Consider the following 20,661-nt stretch of genomic DNA (forward strand, 5'->3'; position numbering starts at 1 on the left):
TTCGCTCGAGTTTTCCTTATCCCCAAATGACCTCCCACTGGTACCTCATGTGCAACTCGCAACACCTCCTTTCTATACCCTACTGGCAATACTACTTGATGAACTTCTGCCCACTTTTCATCCACCTGCATATGTACAGGTCTCCATTTTCTCATCAAGACATCGTTTTTACGGTAATAACACTCTGGTATACGCTCAGATTCCTCTTCCGTATATGCTTTCTGATCTATCCGTTTTATTTCTACATCTTTCTGTTGTAACTCCGCCAATTTTCCTGTGCTAAAAATATCCGCCTTATCTGCCACCTGTTCTTGTTCTTTTTCAACCATTTGATCAAAAATCGTTTCTGATAATTGCACTTCAACTTCAACTTCATCTTCACTCTTTGATTTCTCCTCTGTTCTTAACCTGTGACTTTGTGACCTTGTTACTACAGAATCCGGAAAAATCCCAGGATATTCGTCCTTCAACACTTCAATTGTCTGATTTTCCACTGGCTTATCAACCACAGTAGGCATCATTCCCACCTGCGATCCAGCTATATCATTACCCAAGATAAACTGTATTCCTGGACAAGATAGTTTATTGATTACTCATTACCGCTTCACCACTCTTCACTAGACTTTCCACCTTACCTTATATAATGGAACGCTACTCCTCTCGCCCTGAATTCCACATATCACCACCTTTTCTGGCAACATTCTTCCCAAACGACATAATTCCTCATCTCTTACCATCAAAGATTGACTAGCCCCTGTATCTCTTAAAATTGTGACTTCTTTACCTGCTCTTCCTGATACACATGAGTAAACTTTACCCACACAAGTAAATTCTTTAAATACATCTGGCACCTTCTTAACAATTACTTCTTGAACAGGCTGCACAATGGTTTGCACCTCCTTCGCTTCACTTGGGCTTTCCTTTACCACTTTAGCAAACCCCCACTGTCTTACCCTGTTTTACCACATCAGCCTTCCCAGTGCTTTTCTTCAACCACCAACACTGTTACTTTACATGGCCTAGTTTATTACAGTGAAAACATTTAAAACTTTTCATTTCTTTTCCACCCTCCTGGATTTCTTTTTTAATCAGAGGACACTCTCTTTATTGTCTCCCATCAGATCACCTTTACCGTTACCACTTGAGTATTTCTCATGTCCCCAGTTTCTATCCCTCACCGGCTGAAACTGATCTCAGAAACCAATCTTTGATTTATGAACTAATTCATAATCATCTGCCAGGATGTTGCCTGGTATGAAGGGAAGATCTTATGACGGAAGGCTGAGGGACTTGAGGTTATTTTCTTTAGAAAGAAGAAGGTTAAGAGGTGACTTAATTGAGACATACAAGATGATCAGAGGATTAGATAGGGTGGACAGTGAGAGCCTTTTACCTCGGATGGTCATGTCGAGCACGAGGGGACATAGCTTTAAATTGAGGGGAGATAGATATAAGAGAGATGTCAGAGGTAGGTTCTTTACTCAGAGAGTAGTAAGGGTGTGGAATGCCCTGCCAGCAACAGTAGTGGACTCGCCAACACTAAGGTTATTCAAATGGTCATTGGATAGACATATGGACGATAAGGGAATAGTGTAGATGGGCTTTAGAGTGGTTTCACAGGTCGGCGGAACATCGAGGATCGAAGGGCCTGTACTGCGCTGTAATATTCTATGTTCTATGTTCTAGATCTCTCTGTACATCTCTGTACGGTCTTCCATTGACCGTATTATCTATGTCAAAATTACTCCGTTTGAGTCTTTCAAACTCCATGTATGTTTGACCAAATTCTTACCTTAAATTTCTAAACCTTTGTCTGTAAGCTTCAGGCCCTAGCTCAGATGCACTTAAGATGGATTTCTTCACCTCCTCATACGTTCCAGATACCTCCTCCGGTAGTGATGCAAACACTTCACTAGCTCTACCTACCAGCTTTGTTTGAATCAGTAACACCCACATGTCCTGTGGCCATTTCATTTGTTTAGCTACCTTCTCAAATGAAATGAAAAAGGCTTCCACTTCCTTCTCGTCAAACGTTGGCAATATTTGGACATATTTAAATAGATCCACACCAAGCCTTCGTCTTTGACACTCTTTCTCACTATCCTCATCAGTATCATCCAACTGTATGTTTCCCTTTACGTCTGCCAATTTTAACTGACTGCCATGTTTCATGGCCATTTTCTGAAGTTCAAACTCCCTCTCTTTATCTTTTTCCCTCATCTGTATCTCCATTTCTTTTTCTTTTTGTTCTGCTAGGGCTATTCTTTCTTTTCTCCTTTCTTCTCCTTTTCTTTCTACTCTCTCTCACTCCCGTATTCAAGCCGCTTTAATTCTTTCTCATGTTCCATTTGTTTAATTTGCAACTGAATTTTTGCCATTTCCAATGAGTCAAACTCTATCTCAGGCAACTTTAAATGCCTAACCACCGCCATAATTACCTCATCTTTTCGCATTTTGTCAGGTAATGTTAACTGTAATGTTCTTGCCAAATCTAACAGTCTGCTTTTCGTTTCTGTCCGTCAAGTACTACGTGTGACATTCTCCACCCCCAAAAACTTCCGAGCCTTTGAAAGAGCCATTGTTCACAACACTCTCCCCACTTAAACTAAAATACCACACCGGAAAAGCAACAATCCTTCACTGTCTTTAAGTTCACAAAAGCCAATCCAATAGATAGACTTTTATCCCCCTCGAGCCCCCAATTGTTATGGGCGAGGCGTTTTCGGAACCCCAAAATGTATAATGGAGTTCACCCAACCTCTACCTTTGAAATGAAATGAAATAAATCGCTTATTGTCACATGTAGGCTTCAATGAAGTTACTGTGAAAAGCCCCTAGTCGCCACATTCCGGCGCCTGTTCGGGAGAGGCTGTTACGGGAATTGAACCGTGCTGCTGGCCTGTCTTGGTCTGCTTTCAAAGCCAGCAATTTAGCCCTGTGCTAAACAGCCCCCTTTAATGGATTTGTTGCTTTTCCTGGCACACGGCTTGTTGCCTAGGTGTGGGATTACAATTATGGACATGTGGGTTTTTAAACACAAAACACTGTTTATTCCATGAACTCAACTTAACATCTTAAATAAACATTGGATCTCTTAACACCCCTTACTTCAAAGATAACTCAGAAAATATTGCAAACAGTAAATAATTCCTTAAAATGTTCCTTCAAACTTCCAAGAGACTTAACACCTTTAAACAGAATCACATCAAGTTAAAGGCTTTACTATTATGAGTTTAAATCACCCAAATGATCCAGAGATAGTCTTACATGGCAGAGATCACAGCAGATCCAGCTCACTGCAAACACAGACACTCCGCAAGCTCTTTTCAAACTAAAAACTGCAAAATGGCTGACCTGACCTCGGCTCCACCGACTCTCTGACATTACTGTTTTCTTAAAGGTACATTGCTTAAACATCCGGTTCTTAAAGGTACTCTCGCATGACACCACAAATACACTTCAGTATTGCTGAAACCTACCAAAGGACTACAGGTATCCAGGCCCCATATCAGGGAAGCTTGGAACTGGACTTATGCTGATTTTGGGCCGGGGGCTGAGCATGTCTCCACAACATATAAACAATGTAAGGATTTTACTTAACTTGCTACCCAGGCGCTATCTTTGAATGTAACTGGTTTTCGGGTCCTTCTGGAATTTGGGACACCGGTTTAAGGGGTCCTGTACCTGTACCTGTATTTAATTACACTTTACCAGCCATTGTTACATGATTTCCAGCCCTAGAATGATGCTGCTGTGGATCAGCTGGCCCTGCAAAGTCCTTGGTGGCTGACACCCCACACTCGAGATGAAGTAAAGGAGTAGGTTATAGTTATATTTTTAAAATTAGAACATAAGAACTAGGAGCAGGAGTCGGCCATCTGGCCCCTCGAGCCTGCTCCGCCATTCAATGAGATCACGGCTGATCTTTTGTGGACTCAGCTCCACTTTCCGGCCCGAACACCATAACCCTTAATCCCTTTATTCTTCAAAAAACTATCTATCTTTATCTTAAAAACATTTAATGAAGGAGCCTCTACTGCTTCACTGGGCAAGGAATTCCATAGATTCACAACCCTTTGGTGAAGAAATTCCTCCTCATATTATATCATTTAAATAATAATCCCTTTTGCTGTTATTCCTACCAAACTGGATAACCTCATATTTATATAGTTGTAAAGTGTCTATTCTTGGTGTCTCATTTTGCAATCTTAATTTTAAGAGGAAGAGTATTTCAGAGGAAGATTGATGCACAGACTATCATTTTTACAGATTTATGTCCTGTTGTGCAACCATATGCCAAATTTTGTACTTGTACAAAATGTGTTTTCCTGGCTAGTGTAACCTGGGTGGATGCACGTTTACTTCCCCTAACATATGCATGCAATTCTGGTCGCCGCATTATTGGAAGGATATGGAAACATTGGAAAGGGTGCAGAGGAGATTTACCAGAATGTTGCCAGGTATGGAGGGAAGATCTTGAGGGAAGGCTGAGGGACTTGAGGCTGTTTTCTTTAGAGCGAAGAAGGTTAAGCGGTGACTTAATTGAGGCATACAAGATGATCAGAGGATTGGATAGGGTGAATAGTGAGAGCCTTTTTCCTCGGATGGTGATGTCTAGCATGAGGGGACATAGCTTTAAATTGAGGGGAGATAGATATAAGACAGATGTCAGAGGTAGGTTCTTTACTCAGAGAGTAGTAAGGGTGTGGAATGCCCTGCCTACAACAGTAGTGGACTCGCCAACACTAAGGGCATTCAAATGGTCATTGGATAGACATATGGACGATAAGAGAATAGTGTAGGTGGGCTTTAGAGTGGTTTCACAGGTCGGCACAACATCGAGGGCCGAAGGGCCTGTACTGCGCTGTAATGTTCTGTATGGATGAAAACACTTGGTCTACAACAAAGACTGGATTTGCCTGGTTAGCAGTGGTTAGAATATTATGGTTATAAGTTGTCACACCACCAAAGAATGACGAGTTGTAAATTGAGAAAAGATTGCTCTGTCCATCACAGCTAACCCTCCTAATACCTTTTCCAGCACCTCTTTGATTCTTTATAACATGGTGATTGGACTGGAAGGCAGTACTTCTAATGCTAGGTGACATTATGTCACACCTAGAATAAGTTAATTCTTCGTGTGACCAAACATTGCACTGCGTTGTGATATTGCATTATATTCTGCAAGTATATGATAGTAACCTTCAAATGTTTCTTTGTTTTAGACAAACCTTTAAAGAAACGGAAGCAAGACTCATTTCCACAGGAAACTGCTCCAGGAGGTGGTGGTCCTGCGAGTGGAGGCGGTGCAAACAGACCTGCATTGTTGGTCAGCATTGATCTACAACATGCAGGAAGAACTGATGGGCAAGCAGCCCCTCCTCCAGAGTCAGAAAACGTGAAGAAGCCTTTGGAACTGGTACGGCAGAATACAGATGTATCATTAACACGGCAAGAAGATACAACAGGAGTATTAAAACCCAAGCCAGAAAATCACCCAGAAGCCCCCAAGAGGAAATGTGAAAACGAGGGGCAAAAGGAAAAGGACAACAGTCGGCCTGATGTGATCAAACCTAGGCCCGAAACTCCAAAACAGAAGAGTGAGAGTCGACCAGAGACACCAAAGGGAAAGCATGACAACAGGCGAGATGTGGCTAAACTAACACCAGAGAAGAGACTTGAAGTATCTAAACACAAGCACGAGGGCAAAACGGAACATACGAAAATGAAAGAGAGTAGATCAGAAGCACCAAAGCCGCGCCATGAAGGACGGCAGAGTTCAGAGGCTTCCAAAGAGAAACGAGATCTGCACCAGGAAACCCAGAAACAGAAATCGGATGAGAAAAATGATTCTGAAAGAGGAAAAGTGGACGCATCGAAGGTCAGGAGACCCGATACCCCCAAATTAATCAAGAGTGAATCTGATTCTAAACTTACTCGAAATGAGACTCCTAAAAATAACCAGACAGACTGTCCAAAACCGGTGAAGGTGGAAAAGAAAGTGCGTTCTGATTCAGGTGACCGAGGAGATCGCGGTGACCGAGGAGATCGCGGTGACCGAGGAGATCGCCGTGACCGAGGCGAGCGCCGTGACCGAAGCGAGCGCGGTGACCGAAGCGAGCGCCGCTCACCAGAAGAACAACGGTTGCGATCAGAAAGTCCCAGAGTCAAACATGATAACAGAGAGCCTGGGAAGACGAAACCTGAAGTGAAAGATCGTGCTGCATTGAAGCAGAGTAGAAGATCAGACATTCCATCAGGATCACTGAGCAGTAAAGACAGGGACGACCGCCGATCGGAGGGGAGCAAAGTGAAAACAGAGACTCCCAATCCTCTTTCTGATAAAGACAAATTTCCCAGCTACCTACTGGGGGGTGGAAGGTCCAATGCACTAAAAAACTTTGTAATTCCAAAAATCAAGCGGGATAAGGATGGTAATGTTTGTAATGAGCAGAAGGAATTGAGGAAGTCGATTGATAAGAATGAATTAAGATTAAAAGTGGAAAAAATGGATCTTGTGGAGGATCTGAAGAAGGTGATCAAACCCGTTGTGGTTCTTCATAAGCTGCCCTTTGATGAAGTGCAGAAATTTATCAAGGAAGCCGAAGACAAAAATGCATCAAGGAGTTCCAGCAAATCTAAGAGCAGATTGCCCACCAAGTCAAGTAAAGGTACGAATGTTTTTATTTTTATGATTGCACGTATAACTTGCAAGAGTTACCAAGATCCTTTTCATGTATAACTTGTCGATTATTTCCTTGTTCTGTCTGCAGGGATATATTTGGTCTCCTGATGAATCATATCATTGAGTATTGCAGGAACACCCTCCAGTGGCAGAATATTAGTACAGCATATAGAACATAGAACATAGAATTTACAGTGCAGAAGGAGGCCTTTCGGCCCATAGAGTCTCCACCGGGTCTTGGAAAGAGCACCCTACCCAAGGTCCACACCTCCACCCTATCCCCAAACCCAGTAACCCCACCCAACATTAAGGGTAATTTAGCATGGCCAATCCACCTAACCTGCACAGCTTTGGACTGTGGGAGGAAACCGGAGCACCCGGAGGAAACCCACGCAGACACTGGGAGAACGTGCAGGCTCCGCACAGACAGTGACCCAAGCTGGGAATCGAACCTGGGACCCTGGAGCTGTGAAGCAACAGTGCTAACCACTGTGCTACCGTGCTGCCCTATAGACAAACTGAGCTTTACATTGTGCTTTACCGTGACCTTGGATAAATGTTCCTTGTTGGGTTGTCACCTCTCCAAGTCCACCCCAAAAACACAGGGTTTTTTCTGGCACCTAAGTCCCACCTCTTGCTTTTCCACAGATGCCGGTGATTTTTTTCCATCCAGCTATTGTTCAGTTTTCCCTTTGAAAGCTGTGTTGTACCTGTATCCACAGCCTGATCAGGCATCGCAACTGATGGTGTAAAAGAAATTCTCTTCCTGTTGGCTCTGGTTCTTCCAATCTCCTTAAATTTCTATCCTTTAGTTATTGACGTTACAGTTAATCCAAACGCTTAGTGAATTTGAACAGCTCAAATATCTTCCTGCGATATTTGATTTTGATGCGAGGATCACACCCAGGAAGGCATTGACGGAGTAAAACATTCTCAGGAGGGTTGATGTGAGCATGCAGCCCTGGTTAATTTAATGAGTGACTGGGAATGAGTTTGAAGACTCACTGCCATCCAGGACACTTCTGAACAAGCTGTCAGGGAAGTGCCAAATCGTTGTGATGAATTTCTCAGGACATTTGAATTTCTCCATTACCTTCCAATAGTTTTCATGACTGACTGTGTCAAAGGCCTTGATGAAGTCAATAAACGTGCTGATGTAGAGGTTCAAGATCGGTTCTTGGTATTTCTCCTGAAGCTGTCTAACTGTGAATAACGTATCATTGGTTCTTTGACCTTTTCTGCAACTGCACTGACTTCTCTGGCAGCAGATCCTGGTCGAGATGTTGCTCTAAGAAGGGTTTGGCAAAGATTTGGCAAAGAGAGAACTAAGATTCCTCTGATTGTTGCAAGAGTTCCTTGCCATTTGTACAGGTGGACTTCAGAGACATCCTTGTATTCATAGAATCATAAAACTCCAACAGTGCAGATAGAAGCCAATCAGTCCATCGAGTCTGCACTGACCATCCAAAAGAGCATCCTACCTAGGCGCACTTCCCCGCCCTATACCCGTACCCCCACCTAACCGTTGGACACTAAGGGGCAATTTAGCATTTCCAACCCACCTAACTTTCACATCTTTGGATTGTGGGAGAAAACCGGAGCACCCGGAGGAAACACTCGCAGACACGGGGAGAACATGCAAACTTCACACACAAAGTCACCCAACCGGAATCGAACCTGGATTTCCCGGTGCTGTGAGGCAGCAGTGTTAACCAATGTGCCATCGTGCTGCCCACATCCTTGCAGGATTGTTCCTTGCTTCCACATCGACTGAAAGAGTTCAGTAAGCATCTTACCAGGTTTTGACCTCCCTTCAGCCTTGAATGCATCAGCTGGGATTGCGTCAGCTCCTGGACCTTGGCAGCTAGATGGGAGTTTGATGGCGTTCATTTAGAACACATTGGGAGGGTCATCAAGAGGGCAGTAAACTGCCCGTTGATGGAAGCCCGTTGATTGCATCTTCTTTGGTGGGTGAAGGTTAATTAAGGATGTGGTTAAATTGCTGTGCTACTTTTTCTCTAGAATTTGGGCTTTTCCTGTGAGCAGCATTGACCTGTCGGCATTGAGATTAAATTAGTAGACTGAGGCCCATAGACGGATTTATCACAAGTAGGGCAGCACAGTGGTTAGCATTGCTGCCTACGGCGCTGAGGACCTGGGTGCGAATCCCGGCCTGGGTCACTGTCCGTGTGGAGTTTGCACATTCTCCCCGTGTCTGCGTGTGTTTCACCCCCACAACCCAAAGATGTGCAGGATAGGCGGAGTTGCCACGCTAAATTGCCCCTTAATTGGAAAAAATAATTGGGTACTCTAAATTTGGGGGGGGGGGGGGGGGGGAATTATTGTCACAAGTAGCCTTACATTAACACTGCAATGAAGTTACTGTGAAAAGCCCCTAGTCGCCACATTCCGGCGCCTGTCGGGTACACAGAGCTGGTACGGGAATTGAACCCGCGCTGCTGGCCTTGTTCTGCATTACAAACCAGTGGTCTAGCCCACTGAGCTAAACCAGTTGTGGCGGGTGCATCCAAAGCATTGTGCTGCGACTGGTTTGTTCATTGGTTTCATCACCTCCCCAGAAGGTTAACACCATGGATCTCCAACTTTGAACATGCTGTTCTAGTTGAGGTCTAACTGTCTTTATAAATTCAGCATAACTTCCTGGATCTCTATGTCCCTATTGATGAAGCCCAGAATGATATATGCTCTCAACTGCTCTCTCCACCCATCCTGCCACTTTCAATCATCCACGCACTTCTACATCCAGGTCCACTGCGCCCTCATAAGAATTTTACCCCTCATATAATATTGTTTCTCCATGTTCTTCCAACAAAATGCATCACTTCACACTTCTCTATGTTGAACTTTATCTGCCACAGTCCACCATCTTGTCTATGTCCTTTTGAAGTTCTACACTGTCCTCCTCACAATTTACAATATTTTCAAGTTTTGTATCACCTGCAAAATTTGAATCTGACTCTTGCATGCCAAGACCTAGATCATTAATGTATTACAAAAAACAAAGAAAATTGCAGCACAGGAACAGGCCCTTCGGCCCTCCCAGCCTGCGCCGATCCAGATCCTTTATCTAAACCTGTCGCCTATTTTCCAAGGATCTACTTCCCTCTGTTCCCCGCCCGTTCATATATCTGTCTGGATGCATCCTAAATGATGCTATCGTGCCCGCCTCTACCACCTCCGCTGGCAAAGCGTTCCAGGCACCCACCACCCTCTGCGTAAAAAAACTTTCCACGCACATCTCCCTTAAACATTCCCCCTCTCACCTTGAAATCGTGACCCCCTGTAAGTGACACCCCCACTCTTGGAAAAAGCTTGTTGCTATCCACCCTGTCCATACCTCTCATAATTTTGTAGACCTCAATCAGGTCCCCCCCCCCCTCAACCTCCGTCTTTCCAACGAAAACAATCCTAATCTACTCAACCTTTCTTCATAGCTAGCACCCTCCATACCAGGCAACATCCTGGTGAACCTCCTCTGCACCCTTTCTAAAGCATCCACATCCTTCTGGTAACATGGCGACCAGAACTGCACGCAGTATTCCAAATGTGGCCTAACCAAAGTCCTATGCAACTGTAACATGACCTGCCGACTCTTGTATTCAATACCCCGTCCGATGAAGGCAAGCATGCTGTATGTCTTCTTGACCACTCTATCGACCTGCGCTGCCATCTTCAGGGTACAATGGACCTGAACTCCCAGATTTGAAGCATACAAGATGATCAGAGGATTGGATAGGGTGGACAGTGAGAGCCTTTTTCCTCGGATGGTGATGTCTAGCACGAGGGGACATAGCTTTAAATTGAGGGGAGATAGATATAAGAGAGATGTCAGAGGTAGGTTCTTTACTCAGAGAGTAGTAAGGGTGTGGAATGCCCTGCCAGCAACAGTAGTGGACTCGCCAACACTAAGGTTATTCAAATGGTCATTGGATAGACATATGGACGATAAGGGAATAGTGTAGATGGGCTTTAGAGTGGTTTCACAGGTCGGCACAACATCGAGGGCCGAAGGGCCTGTACTGCGCTGTAATATTCTATGTTCTATGTTCTATATCTCTCTGTACATCTCTGTACGGTCTTCCATTGACCGTATTGTCCGCTCTTGAATTAGATCTTCTAAAATTGGGGCAGCACGGTAGCATTGTGGATAGCACAATTGCTTCACAGCTCCAGGGTCCCAGGTTCGATTCCGGCTTGGGTCACTGTCTGTGCGGAGTCTGCACATCCTCCCCGTGTGTGTGTGGGTTTCTACCGGGTGCTCCGGTTTCCTCCCACAGTCCAAAGATTTGCAGGTTAGGTGGATTGGCCATGATAAATTGCCCGTAGTGTCCAAAATTGCCCTTCGTGTTGGATGGGGTTACTGGTTTATGGGGATAGGGTGGGGGTGCTGACCTTGGGTAGGGTGCTCTTTCCAAGAGCCGGTGCAGACTCTATGGGCCGAATGGCCTCCTCCTGCACTGTAAATTCTATGATAATCTATGAAAATGCATCACCTCGCATTTGCCTGGATTGAACCCCATCTGCCATTTCTCTGCCCAACTCTCCAATCTATCTATATTTTGCTGTATTCTCTGACAGTCCTCCTCGCTATCTGCAACTCCACCAATCTTGGTATCATCTGCAAACTTGCTAATCAGACCACCTATACCTTCGTCCAGATCATTTATGTATATTTCAGGAAAAGCAAATAGCTTGCTCACCAGTAGTGTTAAACTGAATCGCTTGGAATTGCTTGGACTATCGTTACAACCTTTTTTAAACAAGGGTATGATATTTGCAATTATCCAGTCCTCTGGAACCTCCCCTTATTCTAGCGAAGATTGGAAGATTATGGCCAGCACCCCTAAAATTTCTATTCTCACTTCCTTCAATATCCTTGGAAGTATCAGTACCTTGTCAGTTTTCAGTACCCACAGTCTATTCAACATTTCCTCCTCAACAATTTTGAGTCCTTCCAGGGACAGAGCTTCCTCTCCAGTCACCATGCCCTGGGCAGCTTCTAGCTCCTTGGTAAATGTGGATGTAAAGTATTCATTTAATACCTCAGCCATGCCACCAGCCTCCATATATAACTTAACTTTTAAGTCCCTAAGCAACCCCACTCCTCTTTTTACCACCCTTTTATTATTGTGGAGACGTTTGCTTTTCCCTTTATGTTGGCTACCAGTCTTTTCTTATAGTCCCTCTTCGCTTCTCTAATGAGCTTTTTCACCTCCCCACTGAATCTTCTATATTCCTCTTGGTTCTCAACTGTTCTACCTGACATCTGTCTCCTCCCAATCCCACCCCTCCCCCACAGTTATTTTACCCTGTATTCCCCCATTAAAACTGCTCTATAATGTTTGCATCTCTCTAATTTCCCTGCAGATTTGTTCTTCTACATCCTTCTCACTAGTTGGTGGTCTATAGCCCACACCGAGCAATGTAGTTGCATCCTTTTTAATCCTTGAATCAACTAGGGCATCCTTTCTCCAGCACTGCAGTGTTCTCCCAAACCAACACTGCCTGCCACCCACCCCCTTTTCTTCCTTTCCTATCATTTCTGAACCAGTTGTATCCAGGAATATTTAACACTCAATCTTGCCCTTCCTTGTACCTGGCCTTTGTTATTGCCACAACATATTTTCACAACGTAATCTGCGCCTTTAACTCCCTAATCTTCTTTACTGCGTGCATTCACAAGCGCACAGTAACCCTAATTGAGACATCATTTCTTTCTCCCTTACTCCGACTTGACTTAAGACGTGCTGTTAGGTGAATTGGACATTCTGAATTCTCCCTCAGTGTACCAAACAGGTGCCGGAGTGTGGTGACTAGAGGTTTTCACAGTATTGCAGTGTTAATGTAAGCCTATTTGTGACACTAATAAATATTATTATTAACAGGCTATTTTCTATACTAGTGCTCTCATTCCCTCCCAGTTTTTTGTGGATCCTGGTATTCCACTCTGATATTTCCTCTTGGTTCCCACACCCCTGCTGAGTTCGTTAGCAGTACGGAGGCTCCACAAGGATCTCAGTCCCAGCTCTGTTCAGGTCCAGCCTTTCGAGCTTGTACAAGTGCCATCTCCCCCAGAGCCCGACCAAGGAATCTAATGCCATGCATTAATTTGCCATAAACAACTATTTCTTCACTAATTTTCACGTGGCACTGGGAGTAACCCAGGGATTACAGCATTTGAGGTCCTGCTTGCTAATATTCTGACTTGCTCCCTAAATCTGATTGCAGGATCTCATTCTCTTTCCTTTTTTAAAAATAAATTCAGAGTACCCCCATTCTCCTTCCTACCTAAGTCATTGATATCAGTGTGGATCACAACCTCTGTCTGTTCACTCTTCCCTGGAAGAATTTCCTGCAGCTGCTCCGTAACATCCTTGGGCCAGGGCACCAGGGAGGCAACATGCCATTCTGGAGTCGGGAGTCACGTCTACAGCCACATCCAAACTAAAGAATCCCCTGAAACTATTGCTCTCTCCCCTTCTTCCTCCTCGATGGTGCAGCTAAGCTGCTCATGGTGCCACCAAGCTGACTTAGACTGCACTCCTCTGAGGAACCAGCGGCCTCACCAGCTTCCAGAATGGAAAATTGATTTGTGCGATGGACCCCAGAGGCTCCTGCACTACCTGTCAAGTTCTCTTGGACTGTCTGGTGGTCACCCTTTCCCTCTCTGCCTCCAGGTCCTTAAGCTGCGGTGTGACCACTTCTCTGAATGTGCTATTAGCTGTCAGCCTCGCGGCGGATTCAGCGACTGCAGCCGATTCTTGAGCTCTTGAAACATGGAGCTCAGCTTTCTACCTCTGGTAGCACTTCCGTTGAGTAATTTCGAGAAGAAATTAGATATAGCTCTTGAGGCCAAAGGGATGAGGGGGGGATCAGGGTATTGAACTTGATGATCAGCCTTGATAATGAATGGCAGAGCAGGATTGCAGGGTCGAATAGCCGCCTCCTGCTTCTGTTTTTTATGTATGTTTCCTGCATACACCGGTAGTGTCCATGACCTGGCACATATTACAGGAAACACATTCCACTTGACTGAGCTGCCCTGCCATGTCTTCTCTCTCATTATCTGTGATCTATTTTGGATTACTTATTACAGTACTATATTGGTCCTACCTTTGCCTTACTGCAGAGTAGTTTTTCACACATTGTCCCTCACACTGAGCACTTACCTGCTTATCTGCTTACCAGTCTCTGGTCTTTTTTCCCCCCACTGCTTCCTCACAGCAGCTGAAATACTCCCCCAAATAGTTGGCCTCTACTCCTGCAGCTGGGCAAGACCACTTTTCGGACAATCTCTCACTCTGGTGATGTCACTCCCAGTGCTCGTACACCCACTTACTGACCAATTTTCTCCCTTTTCCAGCCATTTTCAGTACTTCCTGTTTGTAAAGGATTTGTGGAATATCTTCCTTTATGTCCACATCTCAAATGCATTCATCTTATAAATAAAGAATAATACTGCACAGGAACAGGCCCTATGGCCCTCCAAGCCTGCGCCGACCATGGTACCTGCCTAAATTAAAACCGCCTGCACTTACGGAGTCCGTATCCTTCCATTTCCACCCATTTCATATATTTGTCTAGATGCCCCTTAAATGCCGCTATCGTACCTGCTCCCACCCCCTCCCCAGGCAGCGCGGTCCATATATTTATCACCCTCTGTGTATTGTCTCACACATCTGTTCGAAACTTTTCCCCACGCACTTTAAACCTACGTCCCCTGGTACTTTCCTACCCTAGGAAAGAGCATCTGACTATCCACCCTGTCCATGCCACTCATAATCTCGTAGACTTTTATCGGGTCGCCTTTCAACCTCCGTCATTCCAGTGAGAACAGACCGAGTTTATCTAACCTCTCCTTACAGCTAATGCTCTCCATACCAGGCAACATCCTAGTAAACCACTTCTGTACCCTCTCCAAAGCCTCTTCTGGTAGTGTGACAACCAGAACTGTATATTCCAATATGCCAAAAGGTGAAGTCACACAGAATCAGGGGTGAGCTGGCAAGGTGGATACAGAACTGGCTAGGTCATAGAAGGCAGAGAGTAGCAATGGAAGGGTTCTTTTCTGATTGGAGGGCTGTGACCAGTGGTGTTCCGCAGGGATCAGTGCTGGGACCTTTGCTGTTTGTAGTATATATAAATAATTTGGAGGAAAATGTAATTGGTCTGATTAGTAAGTTTGCGGATGAAACAAAGGTTGGTGGAATTGCGGATAGCGATGAGGACTGTCAGAGGATACAGCAGGATTTAGATTGTTTGGAGATTTGGGCGGAGAGATGGCAGATGGAGTTTAATCCGGACAAATGTGAGGTAATGCATTTTGGAAGGTCTAATGCAGGTAGGGAATATACAGTGAATGGTAGAACCCTTGAGAGTATTGAAAGTCAGAGAGATCTAGGTGTACTGGTCCACAGGTCACTGAAAGGGGCAACACAGGTGGAGAAGGTAGTCAAGAAGGCATACGGCATGCTTGCCTTCATTGGCCGGGACATTGATTATAAGAATTGGCAAGTCATGTTGCAGCTGTATAGAACCTTAATGAAATGAAATGAAAATCGCTTATTGTCACAAATAGGCTTCAATGAAGTTACTGTGAAAAGCCCCTAGTCGCCACATTCTGGCGCCTGTTCGGGGAGGCTGGTACGGGAATCGAACAGTGCTGCTGGACTGCCCTGGTCTGCTTTAAAAGTCAGCGATTTAGCTGAGTGTGTTAAACCAGCCCCAGTTAGGCCACACTTGGAGTATAGTGTTCAATTCTGGTCGCCACACTACCAGAAGGATATGGCGGCTTTAGAGGGTTCAGAAGAGATTTACCAGGATGTTGCCTGGTATGGAGGGCATTAGCTATGAGGAGCGGTTGAATAAACTCGATTTGTTCTCACTGGAACGACGGAGGTTGAGGGGCGACCTGATAGAGGTCTACAAAATTATGAGGAGCATAGACAGAGTGGATAGTCAGAGGCTTTTTCCCAGGGTAGATGGGTCAATTACTAGGGGGCATAGGTTTAAGGTGCGAGGGGCAAGGCTTAGAGGAGATGTACGAGGGAAGTTTTTTTTACGCAGAGGGTAGTGGGTGCCTGGAACTCGCTGCCGGAGGAGGTGGTGGAAGCAGGGACGATAGTGACATTTAAGGGGCATCTTGACAAACACATGGATAGGAAGGGAATAGAGGGATACGGATCCAGGAAGTGTAGAGGATTTTAGTTTAGACGGGCAGCATGGTCGGCACAGGCTTGGAGGGCCGAAGGGCCTGTTCCTGTGCTGTACTTTACTTTGTTCTTTGTTCTTTAAATGAGGCCTAACTAAGATCCTGTACAGCTGCAACATGACTTGCCAATTTTTAGATTCAGTGACCCGACCGATGAAGGCCAGCATGCCGTATGCCTGCTTGACGACCTTATCCACGTGTGGTGCCACTTTCAGTGATCGGTGGACATGCACGTCCAGATCTCTCTGCCTGTCAGTATTCGCAAGAGTTCTACCATTTATTGTGTCATGAGAACATAAGAACTAGGAGCAGGAGTAGGCCACCTGGCCCTTCAAGCCTGTCCACCATTCAGTGAGATCATGGCTGATCTTTTGTGGACTCAGCTCCACTTTCCGGCCCGAATACCATAACCCTTAATCCCTTTATTCTTCAAAAAACTATCTATCTTTATCTTAAAAACATTTAATGAAGGAGCCTCTACTGCTTCACTGGGCAAGGAATTCCATAGATTCACAACCCTTTGGGTGAAGACGTTCTTCCTAAGCTCAGTCCTAAATCTACTTCCCCTTATTTTGAGGCTATGCCCCCTAGTTCTCCTTTCACCCGCCAGTGGAAACAACCTGCCCACATCTATCCTATCTATTCCCTTCATAATTTTATATGTTTCTATAAGATCCCCCCTCATCCTTCTAAATTCCAGCGAGTACTGTCCCAGTCTACTGAACCTCTCCTCGTAATCCAACCCCTTCAGCTCTGGGATTAGCCTGGTGAATCTCCTCTGCCCACCCTCCAGTGCCAGTACGTCCTTTCTCGGGTAAGGAGACCAAAGCTGAACACAATACTCCAGGTGTGGCCTCACTAACACGTTATACAATTGCAGCATAACCCCCCTAGTCTTAAACTCCATCCTCTAGCAATGAAGGACAAAACTCCATAAAACTTGCACCTGTAAACCAACTTTTTGCGACTCATGCACTAGCACACCCAAGTCTCTCTGCACAGCAGCATGTTTTAATATTTTATCATTTAAATAATAATCCCTTTTGCTGTTATTCCTACCAAAATGGATAACCTCACATTTGTCAACAATGTATTTCATCTGCCAGACCCTAGCCCATTCACTTAACCTATCCAAATCCCTCTGCAGACTTCCAGTATCCTCTGCACTTTTTGCTTTACCACTCATCTTAGTGTCGTCTGCAAACTTGGACACATTGCCCTTGATCCCCAACTCCAAATCATCTATGTAAATTGTGAACAATTGTGGGCCCAACACTGATCCCTGAGGGGCACCACTAGCTACTGATTGCCAACCAGAGAAACACCCATTAATCCCCACTCTTTGCTTTCTATTAATTAACCAATCCTCTATCCATGCTAGTACTTTAACCTTAATGCCATACATCTTTATCTTATGCAGCAACCTTTTGTGTGGCACCTTGTCAAAAGCTTTCTGGAAATTCAGATATACCACATCTATTGGCTACCTGTTATCTACCTCACTGGTAATGTCCTCCAAAATTCCACTAAATTAGTTGGGCACGACCTGCCCTTTATGAACCCATGCGTCCGCCCAATGGGACAATTTCCATCCAGATGCCTCACTATTTTTTCCTTGATGATAGATTCCAGCATCTTCCCTCCTACCGAAGTTAAGCTCACTGGCCTATAATTACCCGCTTTCTCCCTACTTTTTTAAACAGTGGTGTCACGTTTGCTAATTTCCAATCTGCCGGGACCACCCCAGAGTCTAGTGAATTTTGGTAAATTATCACTAGTGCATTTGCAATTTCCCTTTATCTACCTTTAGCCCCATTAGCTTGCCCATCACTACCTCCTTAGTGATTACAATCATCTCAAGGTCCTCACCTGTCATAGCCTCATTTCCATTAGTCACTGGCATATTATTTGTGTCTTCCACTGTGAAGACCGACCCAAAAAACCTGTTCAGTTCCTCCGCCATTTCCTCATCTCCCATTACTAAATCTCCCTTCTCATCCTCTAAAGGACAAATATTTACCTTAGCCACTCTTTTTTGTTTTATATGTATTGAATGTAATTCCTACATGCATTGGACCTTCCAAAGTGCATTACCGCACACTTGCCCGGATTAACCTCCATCTGCCATTTCTCCGCCCAAGCCGCCAACCAGTTTATATCTTGCTGTATCTTCTGACAATCCTCTTCACTGTCTGCAACTCCACCAATTTTTGTCGTCTGCGAACTTACTAATCAGACCAGCTACATTTTCTTCCAAATCATTTATATACACCACGAACAACAAAGGCTCCAGAACTGATCCCTGTGGAACGCCGCAAGTCTCACCCCTCCATTCAGAAAAGCACCCTTCTACTGCTACCCTCTGTCTTCTGTGCCCAAGCCAGTTCTGTATCCAACTTGCCAGCTCTCAAAGAACAAAGAAAAATTACAGCACAGGAACAGGCCCTTTGGCCCTCCAAGCCTGCGCCGATCCAGATCCTCTATCTAAAACTGTCGCCTATTTTCTAAGGATCTATATCTCTCTGCTCCCTGCCCATTCATGTATCTGTCTAGATACATCTTAAATGATGCTATTGTGCCCGCCTCTACCACCTCCGCCAGCAATGCGTTCCAGGCACCCAGCACCCTCTGCGTAAAGAACTTTCCACGCATATCTCCCTGAAACTTTTCCCCTCTCACCTTGAACTCGTGACCCCTAGTAATTGAGTCTCCCACTCTGGGAAAAAGCTTGTTGCTATCCACCCTGTCTATACCTCTCATGATTTTGTAGACCTCAATCAGGTCCCCCCCCTCAACCTCTGTCTTTCTAATGAAAATAATCCTAATCTACTCAAACCCCTCTTCATAGCTAGCGCCCTCCATACCAGGCAACATCCTGGTGAACCTCCTCTGCACCTCTCCTCTGATCCCATGTGACTTCACCATTTGTACCAGTCTACCATGAGGTACCCTGTCAAAGGCTTTACTGAAGTCCATGAATACAACATCTACTGCCTTTCCCTCATCTATCATCTTTGTCACTTTCTCTCAAAACGCGATCACATTAGTGAGGAACGACCTCCCGTTCACAAAACCATGCTGTCCATCACTAATAAGTCCATTTATTTCCAAATGTGAGTAAATCCCATCTCTAAGAATCTTTTCCAATAGTTTTCCTACCACTGACGTGGTATATATATCAAAGACAAAGTAAAAGATGCAAGGTGATACTTTGAATGTGAATCTTAGCAGGTAATTAAGTCTGTCCAGGCGGAGCAACTGGAGCGAGGGATAATCACAGGTTAGAGAGGTGTGAATTGTTTTATTAATATCAACATGACTCAGAATATCTACACACTCTACCATATACTCCTCATCCATCAAATCCTTCTCTTGGTGAATATTGAGGCAAAATATTCATTTAGTGTATCTCCCATTTTCTCTGGTTCCATACATAGATTATCTCCAATATCCTTGAATGGACCAACTCTTTCTTTAGCTACCTACTTGCTCTTTACATATGTCTAAAACGCCTTAGGATTTTCCTTAATCCTGTTTGCCAATGACATTTCATGACCCCTTTTAGCCTTCCTAACTCTGACCTTAAGTTCCTTCCTACTTGCTTTATATTCGTCAAGCGTTTCATCTGTCCTAAGCCTATTAGACCTCTTTGTTGTCCATGTCTCTGGGGCACACAAATCGCACAAATTGTTGGTAGAGGGATTGAGTTCCGGAGTCGGGAGGTCATGTTGCAGCTGTACAGAACTCTGGTTCGGCTGCATTTGGAGTATTGCGTACAGTTCTGGTCACCGCATTATAGGAAGGACGTGGAGGCTTTGGAGCGGGTGCAGAGGAGATTTACCAGGATGTTGCCTGGTATGGAGGGAAAATCTTATGAGGAAAGGCTGATGGACTTGAGGTTGTTTTCGTTGGAGAGAAGAAGGTTAAGAGGAGACTTTATAGAGGCATACAAAATGATCAGGGGGTTAGATAGGGTGGACAGTGAGAGCCTTCTCCCGCGGATGGAAATGGCTGGCACGAGGGGACATAGCTTTAAACTGAGGGGTAATAGATATAGGACAGAGGTCAGAGGTAGGTTCTTTACGCAAAGAGTAGTGAGGTCGTGGAATGCCCTACCTGCTACAGTAGTGAACTCGCCAACATTGAGGGCATTTAAAAGTTTATTGGATAAACATATGGATGATAATGGCATAGTGTAGGTTAGATGGCTTTTGTTTCGGTGCAACATCGTGGGCCGAAGGGCCTGTACTGCGCTGTATTGTTCTATGTTCTAAATGGCAGAATAAAGCAATTGAGCCATTCTTTTCCCAAGATTAGTTTCTTTGACAGTAACATGTCATTCATTCTAACGAAGCTGGGCTTGGCTATCTCTCCTTCAGATCTCACAACCTTGGATTCTGCCCAAGATGTTTGAACCTGTTTCAGGAGTTGTCCATTTGCTTCAATTTTCAATTCCAGAGTTGGGTCTTTACTTACCACATTATCTTGTTCATCTCCACGTTCATTCTTACTCCGTAATGTTCCTCACTCTTTGCTTTCACTTTATTTATAATTTCCTGGAGTGTCTCTTCTGACTGTGATCAGTGCATTGTCACCTGCTCAAATTGTCGACATTCAACTCCTCCTCAATGTTTCTATGTCTATGTCTTTGAAGATAACATCGGTGTACAGGTTCAACGGTTTTGGGGTGTTAAATCCTTGGCATTATCATTATACATTAATGTGTACAAAAGGCATCTTGACA

The 20,661-nt window shown here is 44.7% G+C and overlaps 1 protein-coding gene across 4 annotated transcripts in view; it reads left to right on the top strand.

Annotated features, from left to right (window-relative positions):
* The window catches only part of LOC140429045 (nipped-B-like protein), an 817,118-nt gene that overhangs the window by 330,397 nt on the left and 466,060 nt on the right, over positions 1–20,661 (top strand). For all 4 annotated transcript variants that reach the window (XM_072515574.1, XM_072515576.1, XM_072515575.1 and 1 more), the window contains one exon: positions 5,226–6,671. In XM_072515574.1, the coding sequence (XP_072371675.1) occupies positions 5,226–6,671 (1,446 nt within the window). The remainder of the gene's footprint in view (positions 1–5,225; positions 6,672–20,661) is intronic.

The sequence above is a fragment of the Scyliorhinus torazame genome, chromosome 9 (assembly GCF_047496885.1).
Source record: "Scyliorhinus torazame isolate Kashiwa2021f chromosome 9, sScyTor2.1, whole genome shotgun sequence".
Lineage (NCBI taxonomy): Eukaryota > Metazoa > Chordata > Chondrichthyes > Carcharhiniformes > Scyliorhinidae > Scyliorhinus > Scyliorhinus torazame.